The following is a 25,010-nucleotide window of genomic DNA, read 5'->3' as shown; positions in this document are numbered from 1 at the left end:
GGAGGATCCTTATAACAAATAAGTCCATGTATCCCTCTTTCACAGTATGTACTATTGGCATCATGTATTTTATTTCTATGCATGCTGTAAACCACATGACACAATGTTAAAATTTTTGTTTTAAAATAATGGGTTGCTTTTAAGTAAAATAGGGTCACCTTTTATATTTACCCACATGTTTGCCATTTAGTATTTATGCTTTCTTATATCCTTTCTTATAGATCAGTTTCAAATTGTATCATTTCCTTAGGGAATGAAAAACTTCCTTTAGCATTTCTTGTAACACAATCTGTGGCCACAAAGTATGTCAGGTTTTCTTTATCTGAAAATGTCATTAACTCACCCTCAGTTTTGAAGAGCACTTTTTCTGAGTGCAGAATTCTAAACAGTTTATTCTTTTTTTTTCCTTTAGACACTTTAAAGATATAATTCCATTTTCATCTGGACTCAGCTGTTTCTGATAAAATGTTTGTCATCATTTGTATCTTTCTTCTAACATTTCTAATCATTTGTTTAGACAATTCAGCAAGCTATGCATTTGGGTTATTTTAAGTTTCAGTTCCAGAATTACTATTTGGTTCGTTTTTTATAGTCTATATTTCTCTAGGGTATGTCCCATTTGTTCACTTATTATGTCCATTTTTAAAATATATTTATAACATATTACATATGTTACAATTATGTATCATAACCTATTGTTATTTTATGTTACATGTATTTATATTATGTTATTATAATAGGTGAATCCTTTTGATCCCCTGAGGCTTGTTTTACTCTTCCTTAGGGCTCATCTATTCTGGTTTTCCCTTAGCCCTAAGGCATGGCCTGTACTCTAGTTTGTGGTTCTTACTCATGAGACGTGGATGCCCAGGATGCTCACTGAAGTCTCTCCACTTTGTGTGGCCAAAACACTGCTGTCTCCTAGCATTGTGCATCTCTGTCTTCTAGCCCTTATCAGCTTTCAGCCTAAGGCTGCTGCCCTCTTCCAGGCCACTTGGAGTCTCATCCTGTGCATCAACCATTCACTCACCAGATAAAAACCTGCAGGAAATCCTCATGGAGACCTCTGGTGCTCCCTACTCAATGCAGCTTTCTCCTTTATGGTCCCATTCCCACAAATGCTAGCTACTTCTGCAGCCCCAACTCTGATCTATGCACCCTCCATTCAGTGAGATTGCTGTTGTCTTCATGGGAACCATGTCTTTGCACCGTGGTCAGCAAAGTGTTCCCAGACAGAGAGCTGGGCAAAGGTGATGCCCACCTTACAAATTCCCTTCTCTTGAGGACCATGTACCGTGTTGCTTGTTGCAAGGGACTGAAACAACTGGCCCATATATTTTGTCCAGTTTTATAGTTTTTGTATGTAGAAAAGTAAGCGTGGTACCAGTTACTTCACCATGAACAGTAGAGAAAATACCTTTTGAAAAATGCCCATTAAAGTCAATATTATGAGCTTATTCCCCATGATGTGAAATTGTTTTTCAACCCAATTAAACTTGACATATTTTTCTTTTTATGAGTTCAATTCTACTTGTGTGGCCAGATTCTCTAATATAATGAACCTCAACTTTAGATACAGAGTGACAATTAGATTCTTTATTTTCCATATGAATTAAAACATCTCAAGAAATTCTCAATTATAAAAGTTATTTTTTTAAATGAACTCCTACTGAAATTTTATGAGAATGGGTCTATTAGGTTGAAATGTAAAAATCTGGACTTTTCTGACTGAAGAATATAAAATAATAAATAACAAGGAAACTACCCAGTGCCTCAACCAGCACTTAAGGCCCATTCAGTAAGACTTTGCTGGGAAGGGTGATAGATGGCTGGATGATGTTTTAAACAGGGTTGAACCTTTTTTAAGTACCACGTGCCATTTAGTTTGGAAAGTTAAGAGATAATGCGAATGCATATGCATTTTTCTTTTGGATAAATAGATGTGTATTTGGTGTATATGTGTGGGTGTTTACATACTTGTTTATAAATCCACACACATATATGGCCATGGCTTTCTCTGTCCACTGATGACTTGTTGATAATCAAAATTAGTGATAAAAGCACACCACTGCTTGAAAAACAAATAATTACAATAAATTATATATCCTATTATAACATCATTTGTATATGCATTTTTAGTTTGTATTTTGGAAAGTCTGATACTGACAGTTTGAGAAAACTAATCTGGTGGCATTCTATTCACAATATGGAAATGCCACAATAAATCCAACACAGTCATCTGAAAATGTTTGTTTTATTTGGGGTATTAGGTTGTGATGTTAAACTTAACTAAGTCAGTATTATCAAAATAAGTCATTGTGAACATAGCTCTTAAATTATGGGAAGGAACAGCAAGTGAGAGAGCCTTCATTAAAGAGAGTACAGTATTCCTTAACAGCAAAGATAAAAGCAAGAGTGAACTCTGTACATGGGCCTCAACTTTCTTCTTCTTAAGTCAAGTATTAGTTATTTTAAACATTGTGTCTTTATCAAGTTCCTATTCTGCTTCGTCAACATTGCTTGGTGGCCTGACCCTGCAGTCTGAGATGCAAGTTGCCAGAATTACGTTGAAATTTGATCACCTTAGTGTCCTGCGTACTGTTGGTAAATTAGGGACCCACCCTCCAATCCAGCAGGTATTGCATTCCAACTTCCTGGCCCTAGAACCATGATTTAATAAGGTCATTGTTCCAAGAGGACCCTGAAGTTTTATTAAGAATGTAATGACCTACAACCATAATACAGAATTTAATACAACCATTGTACATTATGTCCAGGGTTAGCAGTTAGGTCAAAGTGTGATAAAACTGAGAGGAAGTAATCGGTTTTTGGTTGTTTAGATAATAAAATAAACATTGTTTGAGGTACTAGAATTTTTATTTGTTTTCCAGGATGGAATGTCACATTTTTATTAAATGACCAGCAGTTACATCTATAGGGCACCAAGGTCTCAAATCCTTTTTGATATGTTGGAACACAGTAACATGAATTATATATTTCAAGGCTTTTGTAACTCTGATTTATTTCTGCCTGGAGGCCTGGAATTGGGAATTGAGCAGCTTCCAGAATGAGGCTGAAATACACAGATGGCATAAGCTGGGCACAGACTGAGTTACAGTCACATGCTTTAGTGGTGAGCTGTCACCAGCATCCTGTACTTGAGAGCTTCTTACTTAGAAAACTTAAAAACTATTGCCTTCAATAGTATCTTCCATCCATATTTCTTTATTTTGCAAAATGTTCCCCCAGACTACAATGTAAGAATATTATGAAAATCCTTTGAATACTAGTCTAGGTGTAGTGTTTTCATATCATAAGGTCACCCTCTTAAGTCATCTTAGAAATTTTTATGATCACAATTCACTGATCACTATTCATTTCATTTTACACTAAAAATGTTCCTGCTTATTCTGTCCAAGGTTTCCATAGAAACAAACTAACAGATGTTCAACTCAGAAAACATTTATTGAAAGCCAGCCAGGTACTAAACACTGTTCCAGGTATTGGTGACAAATACATAAAAATAATTAAGCATTTTAAAACACCATTTATTTTATCATCTTGCATCGTCCCTGAAACTGCCTCCAGACTTAGTACCACTGGCTCCCTCAGGCCACAGCCATGAACCCAGGCTGGGGGCGGGGATTGAGCTCACATCTCCTCACACCTCTGAAGTGAGAAAGGACACTGACATGAGTTTGGTGCCTTTTAGGTGCCAGGCCCTAAGTTGGGCACATTACCTACCTATGACGCTTCATTCAGCCCCCAGGACAAGTCGATGGGTGGTTGCATTCAGGCAGGATACCGGGACTCTGCCTGCCCAGGTCTGCCATGCCCAATTCACACCAGACATGCTTACCTTCTCAGAAGCCCAAACCCTCTCCTGGACCACTGTGTCCATCTCCCACTGACCCAACCACAGGAGCAGGTATCTCTGTCACATCCACCATTCACTTATCATTCACTCATCCATCCGTGTGTTCATCTGTTTTGTGTGTGTGCACACCCAGCCATCTAAATCAGTAGGGCTCTGAACCAGCACTCACGGGCAGGTACGCCTACCCTGCACCACTGTCTGGATTCTGGCTTTGATCCACCATATTTCCACCCAGATGTTAAGCCAGGGTCCACAAGTTCAGGTTTCAAGGGAGCTTTATTTATATCCTGGTTTTTGTCAAGATGTCATCCCGGGAAGCAAACGGAGCTTCCGAGTTGTCTCTTTGGAGACTTACAGATGCTTAGGCCCCTGCTTTTATGGATGCCTTGAGGTCCTCTTATGACTTTGATCTCTAACCACCGTTCTGGGCAAGAAGAGAGGCTCCCAGCACAGCATGCTAATTAATGTCATGAGAGCCAGGAAAGCACTAACCACCAGCGTGACACATTTGCCCCAGTAGCACTTAATGATTCTGGAAGACTCCCAAGAAAATGAAGTTTAATGGTACAGTGATTGTAATCTTAAGAGGTTACTATGAATACCTTGAAATAAAAGCAATTAATTGATATCAAAATTAAAACATTGACAGTTCGCTTCTTAATAGTCCATGCTCTGAAAAGCTGTCTTATTAGTGAGAGAGATACAAGCAGAAAAAAATATAAGGCAGTGCCTTTAACAAACGCCTTAACTTTTAAATATATAATAAGTACACGTATAAAGGAGATTTGAGAATTAGTTTTATGAAGGTAAAATTAATATAGATTATTAAAAGGGAAATCCTTCAAGAGTTCACTCACACAATGCAGAAAGTCTCCTGTGAGCACATCTCTAGCATCATTAAAACAGAAAATAAAGGCACAAGTGCCGTGAAATGCCATCTTTCAAGCAAAATGAGGTGGAAGTTTTGCTGTGTTGCATTTTCTTTATAACACGGAAACACCCAGGAGATGCAGATATTAAATGACTTGGGAAATAGTGCAGCACTTGTTCAAATGTTCAGAACAGTTGTGCAGATAATTTAAGAAATGTTTCCATCGTGTGCAGTTGAAGCTACCACCAGCATTCCTGAAGGTCCCATCATTTCATGAGTCCCACTGCTGACTGTCCTTCATTAAGATGTTCCTTTGGGCTCAAACAGATATAGAAGTAAAAATAATTCCTTATACTTGGAGAGGACTTTATTGTGTGTAAATCTCAGATCTTGTTTTATTTTATCGACAAATCAGCCATGTGGGCCGTCCTTCCTCTTCACACGTCTTTCTTCTTTCTCATCTTCCTTTGCACGAACCCTTCATTCCTTTGCACTTGAATGTGCCGTCCTTGAGCTCAATAGTTGGCTCAGATGTCCATCTTCTCTGACTCCTTCCCTGGGTCCTCCAGGCAAAGCCCTTTTCTCCTGGTGAGCCCACCTGCACTGTGTTCTTCCCCTTGTAGGGACACCTCTCCCCATGTGCACCACATGGTGATTTACAGCTAATCTATCCCGCTAAGACCATTCTTGAGAGGGTAGGTCTGTTCATATTTCTTATGGAACCTCCTGCCTAGTAAGATAACTGGCATATTCTAGGACTTCATTGAAGATTTGTGGGTGGTGGATGAGTGTGTGGGTAGATGAATGGATAGCTGGATAGAGGAATGGACAAGGAGAAGTTAGTGAAAGGTAGGATGGAGAATGAATTATAAAATGTTAGGTTTTACTGCGTTTATTAACTTTAATTTTTCGCAGTTTTCTTCAGTGCCTGGATTAAGCATATTTTACTTTTTAATTTAGAAAGTGTAATTTTGTTAAATGTATTATGAATAAATACAAATAAATAGAGCTTCAGGGATAGAATTAAGTTGAAGCAAGTCTAGAGCATGAGTCTTCTAGGTCCTCACTCTATCATATGCACCTACTCCTAAATAGTCAGCTTTCAATTTATATCAGTTGTTTTTCCCTTAAGTTTTTCAGTGATATGTTATCAGAGTTGTATGGATCATTTGTAACACTAATGACCTTTTTTTTTTCTCCTTTAGGATATCTGTAAAGCCCTGTGGTGCCACCGTATTGGGAGGAAATGTGAGACTAAATTTATGCCAGCGGCAGAAGGCACAACTTGTGGGCGTGACAGGGTAAGAAGCTAATCTTAGATACATACATCATATTCAGATGTCAGTCTTTCAACCATGCATCTTTCCTCCACTTGCTTTGGTATTTTTTAATCCCATCCTTCTGATATATATGTCCATATCTATACCCATGTCAAAAGATTGTGTTTAATTTATATTAATTCTATGAAGAGGACTCCCCTTCATACTTTTCCAATGATATAACTGATGAGCTGCCTGGAATAAATAGACATAAATGTCAGGCAACAGGTGATGGCTGAATCTGTTTGATGAAGGAAAATGTTAAACTCTTGACCACCTTTTAATCAAATAAAGAACCAGCATTCAGCAGTTCTGTTAAAGCCTCAAAGCATCAGCTTGAAGACTGAGGAATAGATCCTTCTGACCGATTGTTGCTCCTGTGAAAATGAGAGAGGTGCTCTAGTGGGGAAAAGAAGAAATTCATAAGACAGCAAGTTTATTACTAACTGGGAGACAATGACAATTCTGTCATTAAAACTTAAAAATGAATTAGCTTAACACTCAAGAGTAATCTTTTAATCCTTTTGATTTAAACTGTATTGTATTTTTTCAGAATATGAAAGACTATTGATAAAGATCGAAATATATTGGAACCAAATTCTCACTGTAACCATTTTCATCTATATGTATCTGAACTTTTTAGTGATGCTAATGAGTACAAAAGAGAAATCTATGCCTGAATTTCATTGATCCAGGATGTGTCAAGTCCGAAGTAAACCTATCATACCATAAACATATTTAAATGTGAATGCAAATAGGAAGGATTTAAAGCATTAGGAAGCAATGCTAACATAATGCTTTTGGGTTAAATTATTGCAAACCTGACTGAGGAAATGAAGAGAAATGAAGTAAATTTGCTTAAGAATATCACCCAGCAACCATTCATCCTACACATGTTAATATGCTTTATTTTCAGACTTTCCCAGGGTGAGACTGATAGTTAAATCCTCCTAGGGATGTAGGCAGCAGTAAACTAATCCATAACAAAAATGTCTAATTAAAATGCTTTTAGTTTCTTGAAAGAGAAAATAGATTTGCTGAGGCACTGCAATGTGGAAATACCAACCATCACGGGATACCAGGGAATTTACCTGAACATTAACTGCAGGTGATCACGACTCTTTGCACATAACTGACTAAAATTGATCAAATTTTGCAAATCTGATAGTTTTCAAAATTATGCCTATTTCTGGAAGGATTGGCAGCCCTTCCATTGTTGCCTTGGTGATGGTTCACACAGGTATGGTGTGGTTCTCCAGGTGTCCTACTTTCTTTAAAATCTACTATTTTCCTTGGATGAAGTTACAGCTGTGACGCCACCCATATATTCTTGTTACATTCTATTTACCTTGAAAGCAATTAAATTGGTTTTTGTTGGTATTTTAAAACATTTTTTCCTGGGGTTTCTTCATATTGAAAAGAATTAGAGCACATTAAGCTGGACTGGATGCCTACAAATTACACAGCATTGAGTGTTCTGCCCAGGATTGAATGGCTGCCCAGTGGCCATGCTGGGACAAGCATCAGAAGTTCATGTAAAAGCCCCCTTTCATGTTAGTTGTGTCATCCTGTATCACAGGTCCACAAGTGTCCATGAGGTTTATTGATTGAGAAGCGTGCATTACCAAAAGTCAGTATCTCAGTACTTTGGAATATTCCAGAGCAATGGATGGGCTGTAGATAACTGACAACAACTGTACTGCTTCTGTGCATCTTTCTCCTAGATGGGAACCTATTTTCCTCCATCTGCTACCAATGCTGAGGCTCTGCATGGGTATGCATGCTGGTGAACCTGAGTGGTCAGTGCATCTTTCAGTGGCAAGCACTATACTAAGAACATTATATACATTGGATCCTCACAGTCACCCTGGAGGGTGAGCCTAGGGTAGCCCCCCACTGTACACCAAAGAACTCTTCCAGGAAAAAGACACTCGGTTTCTCTGCACTCATGCCATGAGAAATCCAGAACAGGGGTCAGGACCACAGCTTGTATGCATGTTGAAGCAGATTCCGGTTCTTTAATTATCCCTAGTGGACAATTAAACCAGCTCTCACTTTGTGATTACGTTGCAAATGATCCGAGGCACTTGGCCTGTGTCATTGCATTGGCTTTTTGGAACAAGCCAGTCTGGTGCTTTCCCTCATCCCTGATGTTCACAGGAGGACAGGCAGGCTCAGGGCACCTGAGTCAGTGCCCCAGGTCACACACCTTGTTGAAGTGATACACGGGGCTCATTTTCATCTCAAGAACGCTGTACATTCTTGTGCCTCATTATGCTGCTGCCCTGTCTATACGGGGTTTAAGTGTGACAGTGGATTACTTGAACAGTATCACAACAGGGTGTGAGCCTTATCATGACATCACACTGTCCAAGATAAAGCCTCTTTCATAAGCCACACTCTCCATCGGTAAAATGTAAAATTGGGATAAACATGGGATTGTTCTCAGAAATACAACTGGTGCTTCAGCAGACATTTTATGTGTCTATTTCACACAAGGGTCTTACCCCCGACCACCCCACTGACTGGCTCCATAGGTCTGTGGTCTGCATGAAATTAGACTCAAAATTGTATGTATGCATGTCCATGTTTGTGTGTCTATGTGCAACTAGGCATTCCCCCCAACCTCCTTGGGAGAAGATATAGTGCTTTCTCCTCAGAATCTCAAAAAGTTTTCTTAAATAATTTTTAAGGATAGTCACTTAAGGATACTCCTGGGCATATATCCAGAGAAAACCATAATTTGAAAAGATACATGCACCCCAATGTTCATAGCAGCACTATTCACAGTAGCCAGGACATGGAAGCCACCTAAATGTCCATCGAGAGATGAATGGATAAAGATGTGGCACATGTATACAATGGAAAACTACTCAGCCATAAAAAAAAATGAAATAATGCCATTTGCAGCAACGTGAATGGACCTAGAGATTATCATACAAGTGAAGTAAACCAGACAAAGATGAATTTCATATGATATAGCTTATATGTGGAGTCTAAAAAATGATACAGATGAACTTACTTATACACAAAACAGAAATAGACCCACAGACATAGAAAACAAACTTATGGTTAACAAAGGGAAACGGGGGTGTAAATTAGGAGTTTAGGATTAACATATACACACTACTGGATGCAAAATAGATAACCAATAGGGACCTACAGTATAACACATGAAACTATATTCAATATTTCTTAATAACCTATATGGGAAAAGAATCTGAAAAAAAATGGATATATATGTAAGTATAACTGAATCACTTTGCTGTACACCTGAAACTAACATAACATTTTAAATCAACTATACTTCAATTAAAAAAAGGATACTCTGGCAAAAACCAAAAAAAAAAACGCATTTGTAAGACTGTTAATTGCAGCAATAATTATCAAAGCAAAAACCTGGAAATGATGCAAATGTCCATCAGAAGGGGACTGGTTGGAAATATACTTAATGGAACATTTTGTAACTGCAACAGAGGAAGGAGGGATGTGTCCATCTCCTTCTGTGGAATGAACTACAGAACATATTGTTAAATGAAAAAGCAGGATGGAAAAAGATGTGGGTAATATGGGGTCATTTATGAAAGAAAAGGAAATACTAGTCTATATAGAATTACTTATATTAAAAAATAGAAGGATTGGGCTTCCCTGGTGGCGCAGTGGTTGAGAGTCCGCCTGCCGATGCAGGGGAAGCGGGTTCGTGCCCCGGTCTGGGAAGATCCCACATGCCGCGGAGCGGCTGGGCCCGTGAGCCATGGCCGCCGAGCCTGCGCGTCCGGAGCCTGTGCTCCGCAATGGGAGAGGCCACAACAGTGAGAGGCCCGCATACCACAAAAAAAAAAAAAAAAAAAAAAAAAATAGAAGGATAAACTCTAAATTTTAAAAAAAGTAAACATTTTCTGTAATTTTAAAACAAAACTAGACCAAATTTTATTAAAGTAATTCATAAACATCCCAGGCAAAATGAAACAATCTAACCTAAATAGGTTCCATTTAGGCTTTAAGTCAAGTTATTGGCTTAACTATGACCACAACAGAGGAATTATCCAAGTGACTTTAAAACCCAGCACTTTGTGCATCTCAAGTAGCATTCATCCAGTAGACACTAAGTACTGCAAGGTACCTTAAACAGTTCAGCAATCATATCGACATGGATAGGTTGGTTTTGCTCTTCTAAAACTATTATTTTTATAGACTCCTACACAATGCTTTACCAGCAGAATGTCAATTGTGCCCAGTGAATGGGTCCATCAGTGGGAAAACCGACACCACTGAATGCACGTTAGATCTTATGTAGTTTTTGAATGCGGTGGAAGTGAAGAAACCATGTAGATTTTAGCAGAATTAACATCTCTGAACGCTTCTCTGGAGAAAGGGGAGCTGATAGCATCTCCAGCCTCGTAGGGACAAGAGGAGCCCTGTGTGGGTTATTTCGTGTCCTTCGAAAGCTGTGTGACCTCTGACATGCATCACTTATAACCTCCAGGCTCCCAGCCCAGGTGCTTTGGAGCAAAAGCACAGAGCACCAGCCAGAAATGACAAGGTGTTGAGCCACATGGAACCTCCAGCTGGATTTTTCTACCTGACAGTCAGTCTGTTCTGACAGGGAGAGGTGAAGAGCACGTTGTTTCCAGGAAAGGTTAGAGGTCATACACCTGAGAGGTGAACAATTGGCCTGAGTGTTCCTGCAACACGACTTAACTACACGTGTTAGGTTCCAGCAGCTCAGACAGAAGTCTGAAAATGGGTTTGCTCCGTACCTTCCCTTTATGTGGATTTATAGAACAAGGCTAGGTCTGGAAAGAAGAAAAGAAGCTGCATTAAATGTATTTTTATTATGTGCTACCTGAGGGCAGGGATGCTAATGTCTGCCTATGTGACCAAACTCCCCACGACTCAACACTGCAGTAGTGATGTACCTACTCTCTACCCACAAGTCATATCACTGTTTTGTCTTTTTTAATTTTCAGTGGTGCCGTGGAGGGCAGTGTGTGAAATATGGCGACGAAGGCCCCAAGCCCACCCACGGCCACTGGTCAGACTGGTCTCCCTGGTCTCCTTGCTCCAGGACCTGCGGAGGAGGGGTGTCTCACAGGGACCGGCTCTGTGCCAACCCCAGGTGAGCGCACTGGACCTCCCTCCTCATCAACACCCATCTATCTGCTGCGAACTTTCCAAACAGCGTGTGGACATAAGCTCAGTGAAAATAATTCTGTAATCCCCATATTACTGTAAAAGAACGCTAAGTCAGAAAGCCCTTTTACTCAAGCATTTATTGTACAACGATGTGTCTGTGATATAATTTAAGGTGCTTATAACTACCTGACCACAGCAAAAGTAACGGAGCTGACAGTGATATTCAAGAACTGGATTTTAACCATGCTTACATGAAATACCAAGGTTCTGCCTAAAATGAGATAAATCATAAGTATAGAGAACACAAATCAATAGATAAGAATCAGCAAGAACAATTTTTTCATGTGAGAAAACCAAAGTAAGTCTTGGTTTTTCATCAAATATATTTCCCTTCACAACATGTGGTCTCCGTGTGTCTTCTGTAGAAGACGAGGATGTTAAAAGCAGTCACCAATGCAGTGGAATGAAGGCGTTTTCCAGTTCTCCTTTTGCACCTATATGTGTTTAACTTATGTTAAGACTAAGTAAAATGATTTATTTCAGTCCTGTCTTTAATGCATGAGACCTGATTGGTCCCCTGCATCGACAGGGTGCTCTCGTGCTGGTGTGTCCACGTGAATTCTAAGGGGTGAGAAGGGTGTTTGCTGTCTCTTCCAGCCAGTGGAAGACGAGTGCTTGTTCTGTCCCCATCCGGTGTCCTCGCCTTGTCGCAAGGAGGCTGGTAGGGGAAAGAAGTTGCCATCTGGACAGCGAAGTAGTTGAATTTCAGTCTCAGTTCTGCTTTTTCCCAGCTGCCCTCCTGTAGTCATCCCCTCCTTTATGGAATTTGGAGAACAACGATGCTCACCCTGCCCTCTACAGGGAAATGAGGAAATACGTGCAAACTCACTTCCCAAATTCTAACCTGTTCTACCAATGTTGCAATTATTTGCACACTTGATAGAAAAGGAAAATACTACCCATATCATTAATATGTAAGAAAATGCCAGTGACTTCTTAGGAATGCACTTCTTTTAACTGGTGAGCGTGAGTATCTTTACTTACGGTCACCAGTTTCCTATGTTAAATATTTAACATTATCTGCTCCATCTCCCTAATAAGCCTAATTTCAAGGGAGGGGTGAGTAGCTATTCAAAGGCAAGGTTTCTAACTGTACACTATACATTCCAGACCATCGAATGGAGGGAAGTTTTGTGCGGGCTCCACGAGAACTCTGAAGCTTTGCAACAGTCAGAAATGTCCCCATAACAGTGTCGACTTCCGCACCCTGCAGTGTGCCGAGTACAATAGCAAACGGTTCCGAGGATGGTACTACAAGTGGAAGCCGTACACCCACGTAGAAGGTAAATCTCAAATCCCACTTTCTGGCGGCAGCCTCGGACTTCTTTACTCTTTAAAGAACTATGTGATCAATAGTGTGCATCCGGATAGATCGAATATTGCTGTTAGGGCAATGTCACAGGTTCTTTTCCTGTTGCTAGTTTGATTCTGCCTGCCTGAAGGCCACTGGCATCTTATCTAAACTTGACCAGCTGTGGGCTCAGAATAAAAGCAAACAAGATAGAGAGTATGTGCAAAATACCATGAAATCTTTAAAGAAGTGATAAAGCACTCAAAGTAGACGATTTATTTGTAAAGAATCAATTCTTTTTTAATACAAATCATGGTAGTTGATGGTGATATGGTGATGAATATGTCACCCATTGAACACTCATTATTGCCAGAGAATGAAAGCAAATTCATGTCTTTTGGAAAATCAAATAATATACTACATATCTGGAAAGTCTTGATCTACAACTTATAAACCAGGAAGTTTATTTGTACCATATATAAGATTGTACTCTCCAGTTGAAGAGAAATATGTATTGTCCTTATGATCATAGTAACTTGAACTCAGTAGCTCAAGTAGCATAATTTGAAGATAAACTCAAAGAACACCTAATCATCTCATTCTTTGAAAATGAGAGTACTGTATTATCCAAGAAACACTTGAGAAATACATAAGTTGAACCATCTCATCTGGCACTTAACTTTTACCATCCCAATATATATAATGTTATCATGGTGAGAGTTTTATGGAATCAGCAAATTCTGGAAGGAAAATTTAAGCAGTTTCAAACAAAGCTTTTTTTGTTGGGTTTTTACTCCTAAAATTAAGTAAAAGTTAAGAAAAATTAAGCCAGTGAGAAACAAAGACACTGGAGAAAATAGTAGAAAGAACTTCGAAATTGGGGTCAAGAAATCTGTGTGCTATTCCTGGCTTTGCTAGTCTGCAGTAAATAAATTCATTAATCATGGAAGCACATATTAAATTTGATTCTTAGAATTATTCAGTTGGGTCTCTTATCCTGCACTATAAAGAAAATATTTGTACATGAGTCTCGGGCCTGTGAAAACTCCTAAGGCAGATAAATTTTTATTATCAACTGTTCTCTTCTTTACCAAGAAGAGAATAAAGGAAAAAAAAAACAGGTTTCTACAAAAGTTCATGTTAGCCATATAAGTCATAAAATGGAAATGGATTACTGAGAGAGTATGTGAACTTGATCTGCCAATCTGTAGTATATAATGAGACCTATATTCTCCATGTATCAGTGTTTTTTGACAATCCATTATATTTATTTAAAAAACAATGTTCTCTGCAGATTTCATCCAAAAGTTATTCTCTTTATCAGTTTAAAAATACTATGTATTTTAGTAAATGTATTAGCTATTAAGAAATTTCGTGATTATTTTGAGTATTTTATTACACTTTATTTGTAAGAACTTGGTGTATTGCTACAAAATAGTAGTGACTTTTTGCATTTCTAGAAAGAGTAATTAACTATACTAGTAAAATAGGTGAACAGTAATGTAGTTCAAGTCAACAAATGTTTATTGAATGCCTACTATGTGCCAACCACTGTGTACGGAGCAAGGACCAATAAAGGACACAGTCGAAAAAAAATTAATAGTGAAGCTTTAAAAAATATTTTAGAAAATTCAAGGGGAAAAACCAAGCCTAAAGAGGCAATTTATAAAAATGTCTTTGCAATGTATTATTGTGTGGGAGTTATTTTATGGGCAAAAAAGAAAAAAAAAGTCTATCTAAAATTTAGAGCAAAACAAAATGATCAGAGCTTAAGTATCTTTCTTATTTGTGTTTGTGTGTGTATTTCTTTTTAAGATCAGGACTTATGCAAACTCTACTGTATCGCAGAAGGATTTGATTTCTTCTTTTCTTTGTCAAATAAAGTCAAAGATGGGACTCCATGCTCGGAGGATAGCCGTAATGTTTGTATAGATGGGATATGTGAGGTAATAATGATCATTCATTCATTCAACAAACATCTCCCAACAGTCTGCTTTATGCCAGGCATCCTGTAAGGGGATAGAGAGACCAGATATTTAAAACACACCCTTTCCCTCAAAGTCACAGCGCAGAGGGAGAGAAAGCCAGATGAACATCTATGGAGACAGGCAGTGGCTTGTGGCAATGGAGGCATGTGCAGAGAGCATGGCGGGGGGAAGGGTGGATCTGATTCTCTCTTAGATGTGGACCTAAGAGATTTGCAGGGTTCCTCAGGGAAGGGAAAGGGAAGAGGTATGTTGGGGAAGCAGGGAGGGGAACACAGAAGTACAGTAAATCATGGGATAGTTGGAACCAGTTCAGGGGTCAGAGTACCCAGAGGCAGGCAGGAGCTGGGGGATGCTGAGGAGGTGAGTGAAGGGGAGAAACTCACAAAGGGCCATTTGCTGTGGGGATGAGGACTTGGGGTTTTTATCCACATGTCCCTGTGGAAGGCACTGGGACTGGGGATGCGTAGAGTCGCCCAATCAGACGGCAGTAGCCAGGCAGTGGCGCCAGAATAAATGAAGGCAGGGACAGCACAGAGACAGGGACTGCTTCACAGCTGTCGAGGGGGTCTTGGGAAATCGGCAGCCTCACTTCTGTTGGAGAGGGACTCAGGGCACAGTCTGGGAAAGATAGGCGGCTAAGTGAACGCAAAGTTCTGAGCTTGTTACCAGGCACAGATGTGAGATGTAGGAAGAATTTTATTATAAACAAAGGGAGGGTGTTACATGCAATGGTCAGATACATTGCATGTAAATAATGGGCTTTTCAGTGAAGAAGATACTCAATATTCGTATTCAGTGGAGTCCAAAGACCTTGGTCCCAGGTCTGATTTTCTCTAAGGTGTAGACCATGACCGCAGTAAAGTTGAATCATCCACTTAGACCCTCAGTGTAATCGTTTGAATGCATGAAGATTAGACTAAATGATTCTGTTCGGATCTCTTTCAGCCTTAAAATGCTCAACTGTCCACCCATTGTGTCTAATCATCAGTTGATTTGTTAAATATGTCATTGTTTTATGTATTCTTAATGATACAGTATCACAATCCTTTATTTGTAATTCTGAAATCCAAAGATGTGTGAAATGGAAAGTTTATTTGACTGTAAAATATAAGCTGACCTGAATTTATTTGGTGGCAAAACTGCCTTGAATTGATACGACTATCTTCAGTTATGTTTATCCCGCTCACTGTAGAGATGTGCGCATTTTAGAAACATCGTTGCTGTCCGGAGCCCTGCAGGGTCTCTCACATCATATGTGTGTTAATTACCTTCCCACAATCCAAAAAACTCTTGAGTTCTGAAATGCATCTGGCCCTAGGATTTCAAACAAGGGATTGTGGACTATAGTTCATCCATCATTTCTGAATGGATTTTTTACATAGCTAGCCTATATTCTTTGCTAGGAAATGTAAAATTGGCAAGCATCACAGAATATATAAACAGCTGCTAAAATTCTAGACAGTAGCCAAATGTGCCGTTTACATAATTTACTGCTGGGAATAATCGCCCTGTGGCCTGTGTTCCTTCTTTGCCTCTGCACAAGGCGATTCAAAAAAGCACAAGGCGAATTCCAGTGGAACCTCATGAGGCCATATTGCTTGTCATTTGGGCTAAGTGCTTTATTTCAGTCTGAAATTTACCCACATCTCCAACATGACACCCCGATAGGTTTAATTCTGGGCTCAGTGTAGGACAGTCGTGTAACAATGCCAAAGGGGACGGGGTATGTTTGCCACGCGAAGGTCTCCTCCTTCGGATGGAAGAATAGTTGACAGTCTCGCAGTGCACATACTGGGTATCCAATAAATATTTGTTAACTCTCCCGTGTTGGTGAAACTTTCAACTCGACGGGAAAAGGTTTGTGACTTCGCCCCTGTTGTCTTGTCTTTCATGAATGACACGTGACCTCGTGGGTCCCACAGAGAGTGGGGTGTGACAATGTGCTGGGATCCGATGCTGTGGAAGACTCCTGCGGTGTGTGCCGGGGAAATAACTCCAGCTGCACAACGCACAAGGGCCTCTATGCCAAGCAGCACCATGCCAACCGTGAGTCCACCCACCGGAGCTGCCTGCCTGGCTGAGCAAAGAGCGAAAGGAACCACCTGGTGGGAAGGATGGGAGGTGTAGTGCAAACAGCAGACAGAGTCCTGAGAGCCCTACGCAGACTCCTTGCCTGCTTTGCTTCTCAAACCTTCTGTTTTGATTAGAAATGGTTGCTACGGTATTTGAATTCAAGTGGTTTCTAGAAACAGTGAATATTACAATAGCTCTGATCCAATTAAAAAAAAAACTCATTTATAGGACTCATGCAACTGGATTGCCAAAACAGATCTCCAGTTTCCAAATTCTGATTCTCAAGGTTTGGTTGTGGAGAACAGCAGGTGCTTAGGGATTTGCCTTGGCAGTACTGAGTGAAGCCTCACATCCTCCCCCTTCCTGTCTCCTTTGCTCTAGAGTATTACCAGATGGTCATCATTCCTTCTGGAGCCCGGAGTATTCGCATCTATGAAATGAATGTATCTACCTCCTACATTTCTGTGCGAAATGCACTCAAAAAGTACTACCTGAATGGACACTGGACAGTGGACTGGCCCGGCCGGTACAAGTTTTCAGGAACTGCCTTCGACTACAGACGGTCCTACAGGGAGCCTGAGAGCTTAACCTCCCCTGGGCCAACCAATGAAACATTGATCATGGAGGTAGATTCCAGCCTCTTGGTCTCAGGGCTTGGATTTGGGGTCTTAGGGTGTTTTTGTAGGTTCAAGGCTACTGGAAAAATATTACATCCACATAAAATTGTTTGCAATTAGATAGTGTCTCAGAAACAAAACTAATCAATACATAGACTAAGTGGGCCAGCGGACTTGTTTTGATCGCCTTTCATTTCTAGGTGCGTGATGAGATTTGTAATTACGCACATCACGCAGTCCCCACTTTTGCATCTTGATCAGTCGATTTTGACAAAGATCTGCTTCTCTCCTGTAAGCTCTGTGGCTCTGAGAAGCTGCCACTGTGGGTAGCTCTGTGTGTGCCTGTTTGAGTGGGACCTGCATTCCGCCGAGTTTTGTGGAAATGGGAGTGAGGTGAGAACCCACCACCTGAGCCCAGTGCCTGGCAGGGGACTGCACACTCACCCCCTGTGCAAGCCCCTCTGTGCTCTACCCCAGATGGCAGAGGCTCATGACATACAAACGGGCATCTTCTAACAATGTAATTTGTCCTCATGGGACAGGGCAGGTGGTGGCAACAGGCAGTGGACATGCTAATTCCCTACTTTTTTTGTATTTCTGTGCACACTTAAAGAAAAGACTGGTTCAAAAGTTGCCCCCTCAGCCCACACCTATGGGTGCAGGTGTGAACCACGCACAGGCCCTCCACCTGCTCTCCAGGCCTGGCAGCCCCATCCCAGTGTCCTTGCATCTTCCTGGGAGACACCCCATCTCCACCCGTCCCACTGCCATCGCCCCTCCTGACCCGGAGCTGCTTCCTCTGCCCCTTTATAAACATGTTCACTGTGAATTTCTGTCTTGGTTGTTTCTCTCCCCCCATCTCAGGCTTTTAGCTTTAATACCCATGAAGAGAGATCAGTCAGGGTTGAAGGTAGTTGAGGCTTGTTGGGAACCAGTTTCCTATGCAAGAGGCTCAGGATGTCAGGCGGCAGAGTGGCTCAATGGTCGTACATTGAGGCCACCTGTGCAGGGCTCATACCTGTCCTGCAGCATCTTCTCCAACTAGACTCAAGCTGTGTTGTCAGGGAGTGAACTGTGGGGCCAGGGAGTTTAGGGAAGCTCCAGTGACTTCATCCACTGGAACCTCCCATCAGGGACCAGTGAGAATCCAAACTTCAGAGATGGGATTTCAATTGACAGGTTAATGGTGAGGTTTCCAGAAAAGCCTCTCACCCAGCTCAAGGGATCTATACCTTTATGAAGGAAAAAGTAATTGGTCCATGTGGTCGAGTTTCCACATAGGAGATGAAAAGTCCAAATGCAACTCCATGTGCTTAGCATTGCTCACAGCTGTGCCCAAGCTAAGAGATCTTTACTAGTAAGATGCTTTTCTCCTGGAGCCATACAGTACATGCCAGTAGGCAAAAGTCCTCTGGATCCCATCACAGGAGGAAGTACTCGGTGTTAGCCTTCATCCTGCATGGATGAGATCCATTCACCTGTTTCTGGTGGTTTGGAACTCACTAGGAATTGTGAAGGTGCTTTTTAGGTATCATTTTCTGATTTGCTCAGATGGAGAGCATTGGTGGGGCTCCCAAAGTAACACGGAGGGAAAGAACCAAATGCTCCTGTTAGGTGGTAAAGGCTGTGGAAGAAACACTAAATGTAAGGCAAAGAGTCAAATGTCTATATATTTTATAGATGGGCTTGTGTCTAGTTTAATTCCTGTTTAGAAAGTTAATGTAAATTTTGGAGGATGGACAGTGTTTATTACTGTAATCATCTTCTGATGGATATGTCTGGTGTTTCCAGTAGTTTAAAACAAATTAGCTTCTATTTATTGGATCTAATTTAACTCATTTTCTTTTTCCCTTTCTTTTTTTATAGCTTCTGTTTCAGGGAAGGAACCCGGGCATTGCCTGGGAATACTCTGTGCCACGGTTAGGGGGTGAGAAGAAGCTCAGCACCCAGCCCAGCTACACGTGGGCCACCATCCGCTCCGAGTGCTCTGTCTCATGTGGAGGGGGTAGGTCACTTCCCACGGCTATCCTGGTGATAGGCACAGAGGTGCCGGGTGCCTTAGGGCCATGGGGCACACTGCCCTGGTCCTCATCACACTGCCCTGGTCCTCATCACTCTGTCCTCGTCCTCATCACTCTGCCCTGGTCCTCATCACTCTTCCCTGGTCCTCATCATTCTGCCCTGTTCCTCATCACACTGCCCTGGTCCTCATCACACTGCCCTCAGCCTCATCACTCTGCCCTCATCCTCATCACTCTGTCCTTGTCCTCATCACTCTGCCCTGGTCCTCATCACTCTGCCCTCGTCCTCATCACTCTACCCTGGTCTTCATTACTCTGCCCTCATCCTCATCATACTGCCCTGGTCCTCATCACGTCCTGAGGAGGAGTCCAGGGCTTCTGCCTGAGGGAGGTACTAACCTTTCTAGAGGCAGAGTAGAGAGCAGTGCTGTTCAGTGTTACTTGAAGACTTGAGCTATTTTCTCTAATTCATCTATGTCAGCATGTGGCCTTAAAATTTAGTGAATTTGTTTCTGCTTTTCATCTAATTTAAGATTTTTGAAAGGGTAATTTTATTTGAGACTATTAAAATGAAATTCACTCAAATTATTATACATTTCATGTTGATGATGAGAAATATAAACTTGCATGGAAACTATAGTGATACAGAGTGAGGTTTTTATCAAATGGTCTTGTTCAAAAGATTTACTGGAAAAAAATTTGCTGTAAAGTCATATACTTAAATTCACTCAGAAAGTCTAAGAATTTTATGAAAGTTGCAGTGAAAATGACAAGAAACATGTAGAAAGAAGAATTTCACATGATGATAGATGGGTTTATCATCTTAATACCATAAGAATTTTAAGCCCATGATTATTTGATAAGCTAGTTCACTAGAAGGACATTTTTAGCTTAGAGCCAGTATGCACTATCTGGTAAAGAGTGGAGAATAAATATGTGCAAACTTAGAAACGAAATATTAAGTTCTATCTGATATTTAAACAAAAGACAAGTTTCCTTTCGGACAAATGGATTTCAGCTTTGTGCATTCCAGTGTCTAATAATTAAGTAATTAATCCAGACAGTACTATATATTTAAGTATAATGGTACACATATGAGAATAGTACAAATTTAGAATATAATGAATAAATAAGGAAAAAATAAAAGTAAACTCATGCCTTCTTGATAGTTTCTCTAAATAAATGAGATGAAGAAAATAAAGGAAAACTGAATGATTAACCAAAAAATAAGTCCGAAAAGTTAACACTAGATACTTAATATATATTAATTCTTCTCATTATAAACTAAATAAAATATTTAAGTCATATTTAAATTCTGACATTAAGAGCTTTCTAAGGTGAAATAGAATCCCCTTCTGTACAGCAGGCTAGCAGCAAATGGCTCTAAAGGCAACTAGAGAAAAATGGGATGTCCTACACGGGTGATGGACCCACAGGAGCTGCCGTTTTACTCCATTCAGAAAAAAAGTAGAACAGAACCATACTTGTCGGCATCTCTGTGTGTGACCTGGGAAAGTTAACCTACTTATTTCCCTTCCCTCTTTCTTATAACCATCCCCTACGACTCTGTTGCCCATATTGGGTATGCTTGATTTTATCTGCCCCTATTTAGGATTATCCAACAGTGTTTGATTAAAATAATAATTAAGTCAGAAAGCCTTCTATTTGTGTCAGGACATTACGATTTTCATGTTGTGAAAGGAGTGTAATGAACCACGTGGCAGCGTCTGTAAAGATGTCTGGTCCATGAGAGTATTTCATTAGGACAGTTTCCCTCACATCTTCCTTTTGAGAGTCAGGCATGCAGAGGGACGCTCAGTTTCCTCAGCACCAACCAAATTACCCATCTCAATAGCCTGAAAAACACCCAGTGGATGATCAGTGTACTAGCAAATCTCCTAATTTCACCTAAGGACTAATTTTTACATTGAGATTTCTAGAGGAAATCAACCCAAAACCCATTCCCTAATCATGTGCCTAATGAAGTGTGTTATAGAGTCAGCGAATGGGTGTTTGTTTTTAATTTTGATGGAAAATTCATGGAAAATCAAGGTTTCTCAATTCAACAGCAAGAAGGACTGTGGGATGCCCGTCCTTTATCACCTTGTGTAGGCTGCATCTCTTCCATTCAGTCCTCCGGTGGTAATGCCCATGCCATACCGCTCCCAGGACTCAGCACCTAATCAAAGCATCCCCTCCCAGGCCACATGTAAGCACTTGTGAAATCCCATGGGCTTAAATTAAAGTGGACCCTCCCATATTTTCCTAAAAGGACAAAAGCACAACCTCACCCTCCCTTCTCTCTCTCTTTCCTCTCTTGCATCCCCAGGTATTATCTTACTTTCTGTACAAACAGGAGGAAAATTAGAAACACATCACTATAGTTAACTGAGCACCTGCTATGCCTTGTCACTTACATGGCTTTGTGGAAACCCTCAACAAGGCTTAAAAGTCAAAAGAGTCCATGGAGGCTAGAGGCAGCTAGATCGGGTTCAGGTCTTGGCTTCATTTTATCTGCATGTTTTATATTTTGAAGATTTCCACTTGCATAGACCTCCCAATAACCTGAATTTGGAACCTTTGAAGCATCTTTTACTTAGTTATCTTCTTGTGACTTTAATGTCTATAGGGGCGTCTTTAAAGGAAGCAGTTAGGGAATTAATGAACTGGGAGAAGATACCTGGGTAATCCCCCACCTCTTGTTTCATTCCAGAAACATTACCTGGTATCAGTAAAGGAAGGATAATCCCATTTCCTTATCTGTTCTAATGGGCCTGTCTCTCTATAGAAAATAAGATTTCCTGACAGCGCCTCTCATCTTCTTTTCTGACAGCTTCCTCTGCTCTTTTCTTTTTTTCCTTTCCACTCACTTTTATGACATAACCATGGGATTTTCTTTCAGTTATGCTGCTTAGTCATGCCTTGGCCAGACTCTCACTGGGGCATTGGTGATGCGCAAGGACTCATACAATGAGATGCTAAACCAAGAGCATTTGGGGGGATAGGAACCAGCTTAGCAGATTATGTCCTACTCTAAGATAAGGGCTTTTAGACCTGGTGATGACTTCACCAGACTCTTGTTGACAGTGTAAAGGCATCAGCAATATCTCAAAATTACCTATGCTGCAATTTTTAAAAATCTACTTCTGTGATTCAATCGGTTCAATGCATTTCAAATAGTAACAAATTTCAAACCTCTGATTTACTTCCTCATGAAAAGTCTTATCCAGATGTGGTTTATAGTTATGTTTAATTTATCTGATATGCATCATGCAATGTCTGGGGATTATCATCTTTCAAATGGAACTATTCATCTGGTTCACAATTAGAGTTCCTCAGACAAATCTTAAAACTGGCTTGTAAATCAGGCTCTTTCATACTTTCTCAGTAATGTTCTCTTCACCATCTACAGATATTTCTAGGACTTAAACTTTAATTAGCTTAGTCATTAGGTTTAGAAAATGGAATAAAAAATAAATAGAAAATGAAATAAAATTATGTATTAGCAACCTTGCCCTTGTTTTGTTGATATGAAACCATTCATTCATTCATTCACTGTTCAGTCAGCAAACATTTGTGGGTGTCAATCTGAACCTCAAACTTCTTTAAGCCACATGGGGAAAATGTAGAGACCTTTGCTAATTCTCTCTGTTTCTGAAGTGGATAATGAAACACCAATGTAATTGTTACTTTATATGAAAAGTATTTAGTGACTTATTAGCATTAAGGCTAATTGAAACACGATACCTCTGTACAGCTCAACCAAGGCATTGAGTACTTACATTCTTCCTTAAGTGTGCAAGGCACCACGCTGAGTTCTGAGTCTATAATAAAGAATCATACAGACCGGCCCTGTCCTTCAAAACATGCAATCTGGAGGGAGGAATTACCGCACACCCATACATAACATGCGAGATTATAAACTGTCGTATGCAGGCATTCATGAGAACTCAGAGAGGACCCCAGAAACGTGACACAGAGAGTGCTGGGTTAGCTGCATTTTGAGTATCTGTCGTAGTCAGAGGTGGAGAGCTGAGACAGCTTTTGAACATCAGCCATTCATGTTACTCAACTCACTGGATAAAAATCACATCATTTTCACAGGAACTACTTCAAGTTAGACATCTCCCATTCTTACATTCAAAATGTCCTTACCTATATTGAATCTTAGAGTAAGTGTGCATTTCACTTTTTTAAACTTTACCTAAAGGCTTGGGCTTGTCCTTCTAGGTCTCAGAGATCAACTGAAATGATTCTGTTTTTTTCCTCCCTGCCTTGGGTCACCTTTGAGCCAAGTTCATGAAACCACTACTCTGTCTTTATCCAAGGCCCAGATAAATTACAAAACACATCCCCACTTTAGCCCTCTTACCCCCCAGAAAAGCAGAGGAGAGGAAAACAAGTTCATCCCCTGGAAAGGGACCAACTTCCTCAGGGGGCCTGTGCAATGTCCACCCCATCCATTTCTTCAAGAGCCCCCAAAGGTTCAGGGTAAGATGAAGAAGTCCATCTTGTCCACTCTTCCTGGAGAGCAGGAACCCTTCCCTGTTCCCAGAGCCCCGCAGTCCTGCACATCCCCCCTCACTGGGGGCATTGGGGCCCATCCTAGGCCCAGCCCCTCTCAGGCTGCTGTGGTGGTCATGTGGTCACGGATGGCTTCCCCTCCACCATCCTCCTGCGGGGGGAGGGAGGTGCACATGTGGGTTTCAAGTCCTGCTGCCTCCTTCTCATTAACCAAACTTGGAACCTTAAAGACGGGTAACACCTGCCTACAGCAAAATGAAGGGCATGTCCTGCTGTTATTTTAGACAGGTCAGTGTGGTCAGGAAAATCAGATATCGGGCCAGCTTCTTGTTAAGCAGAACAGACACAAGGATGTCACGGGTCATCCATAAATGGCCATCATCACCACCTTCCAAGCTCTGGTGCCCATTAGGGTGCCAGGAAAACTGTCACTTAAGCACACCTGTGCATCATTTAGACTCTAGCAACAGCTCCCAGGAGTTCACCCATTCTGCTTTCCTGGAGTTGTCTTCCTTCTTCTGCTGTCAAGGTCCTTCAATGTGCAGGCATTCATGTCTGTACTATCTAGCGCTTACCACAGAGATGATGCATGCTTCTCACGAAAACACATGCTTCATTTATGGAATATTTTCCAGTTTTCTGTGTAGTTTTGCTTAAATGATGGGTTTCTTTTCCTTTATAAAAAAATGATAAGGATTTTGTCAACAGCTGGAACTCATTCTATTGTTAGAATTACTGAAAACTTAGATATTCTTTGATATAATCACAGTCTTTTAGACGGAATACTCCTCGTCCAGATATTTTGGCAAAATGTGAAGATTTTAAAATGATTTCCAAAGATCTGGCAAGAGCTGGTTTCTGTAAAAAGATAAAGGTAGAGAGCTTCATCACATTGCTCATTAAACTCACCACTTCCATGTCTAGGGTTCAGCTTTGGGCTTTCCCCAGTTAAAGGATTATTCTCTCTTTTTTAATTTATTCTTCACATTTTATACTCTTGTTCTCTCTTATCTATTAACATGGATCATTTTAGAAGATTGGCCAGCTTGATTCTAACATTCCTGTGGACTATGAGATTTTTCTTCCTGACAGATAGTTGAGAGATTGGAAGCACAGTTGAGAAATTGCTTTACAGATGTGCCCCCAGTCAGAGAAATGATACCTGAGTCTCTGTAAACATTCAGCCAGGTGGCTGAGGAGACCCCCAACCCACATGAAACTCATCTGAAAACA

The 25,010-nt window shown here is 40.6% G+C and overlaps 1 protein-coding gene across 2 annotated transcripts in view; it reads left to right on the top strand.

Annotated features, from left to right (window-relative positions):
- ADAMTS16 (ADAM metallopeptidase with thrombospondin type 1 motif 16) overlaps positions 1-25,010 on the top strand; it is a gene marked incomplete at both ends in the record, with an annotated part of 156,960 nt that overhangs the window by 68,147 nt on the left and 63,803 nt on the right. For both annotated transcript variants that reach the window (XM_079704048.1, XM_079704049.1), the window contains 7 exons: positions 5,954-6,049; positions 11,038-11,186; positions 12,374-12,546; positions 14,370-14,500; positions 16,465-16,588; positions 16,997-17,241; positions 19,099-19,237. In XM_079704048.1, the coding sequence (XP_079560174.1) occupies positions 5,954-6,049; positions 11,038-11,186; positions 12,374-12,546; positions 14,370-14,500; positions 16,465-16,588; positions 16,997-17,241; positions 19,099-19,237 (1,057 nt within the window). The remainder of the gene's footprint in view (positions 1-5,953; positions 6,050-11,037; positions 11,187-12,373; positions 12,547-14,369; positions 14,501-16,464; positions 16,589-16,996; positions 17,242-19,098; positions 19,238-25,010) is intronic.

Source organism: Hyperoodon ampullatus (genome assembly GCF_949752795.1).
Source record: "Hyperoodon ampullatus genome assembly, chromosome: 4".
NCBI classification, from domain to species: Eukaryota; Metazoa; Chordata; class Mammalia; order Artiodactyla; family Ziphiidae; genus Hyperoodon; species Hyperoodon ampullatus.
This window is presented reverse-complemented; position numbering and strand designations above follow the sequence as displayed.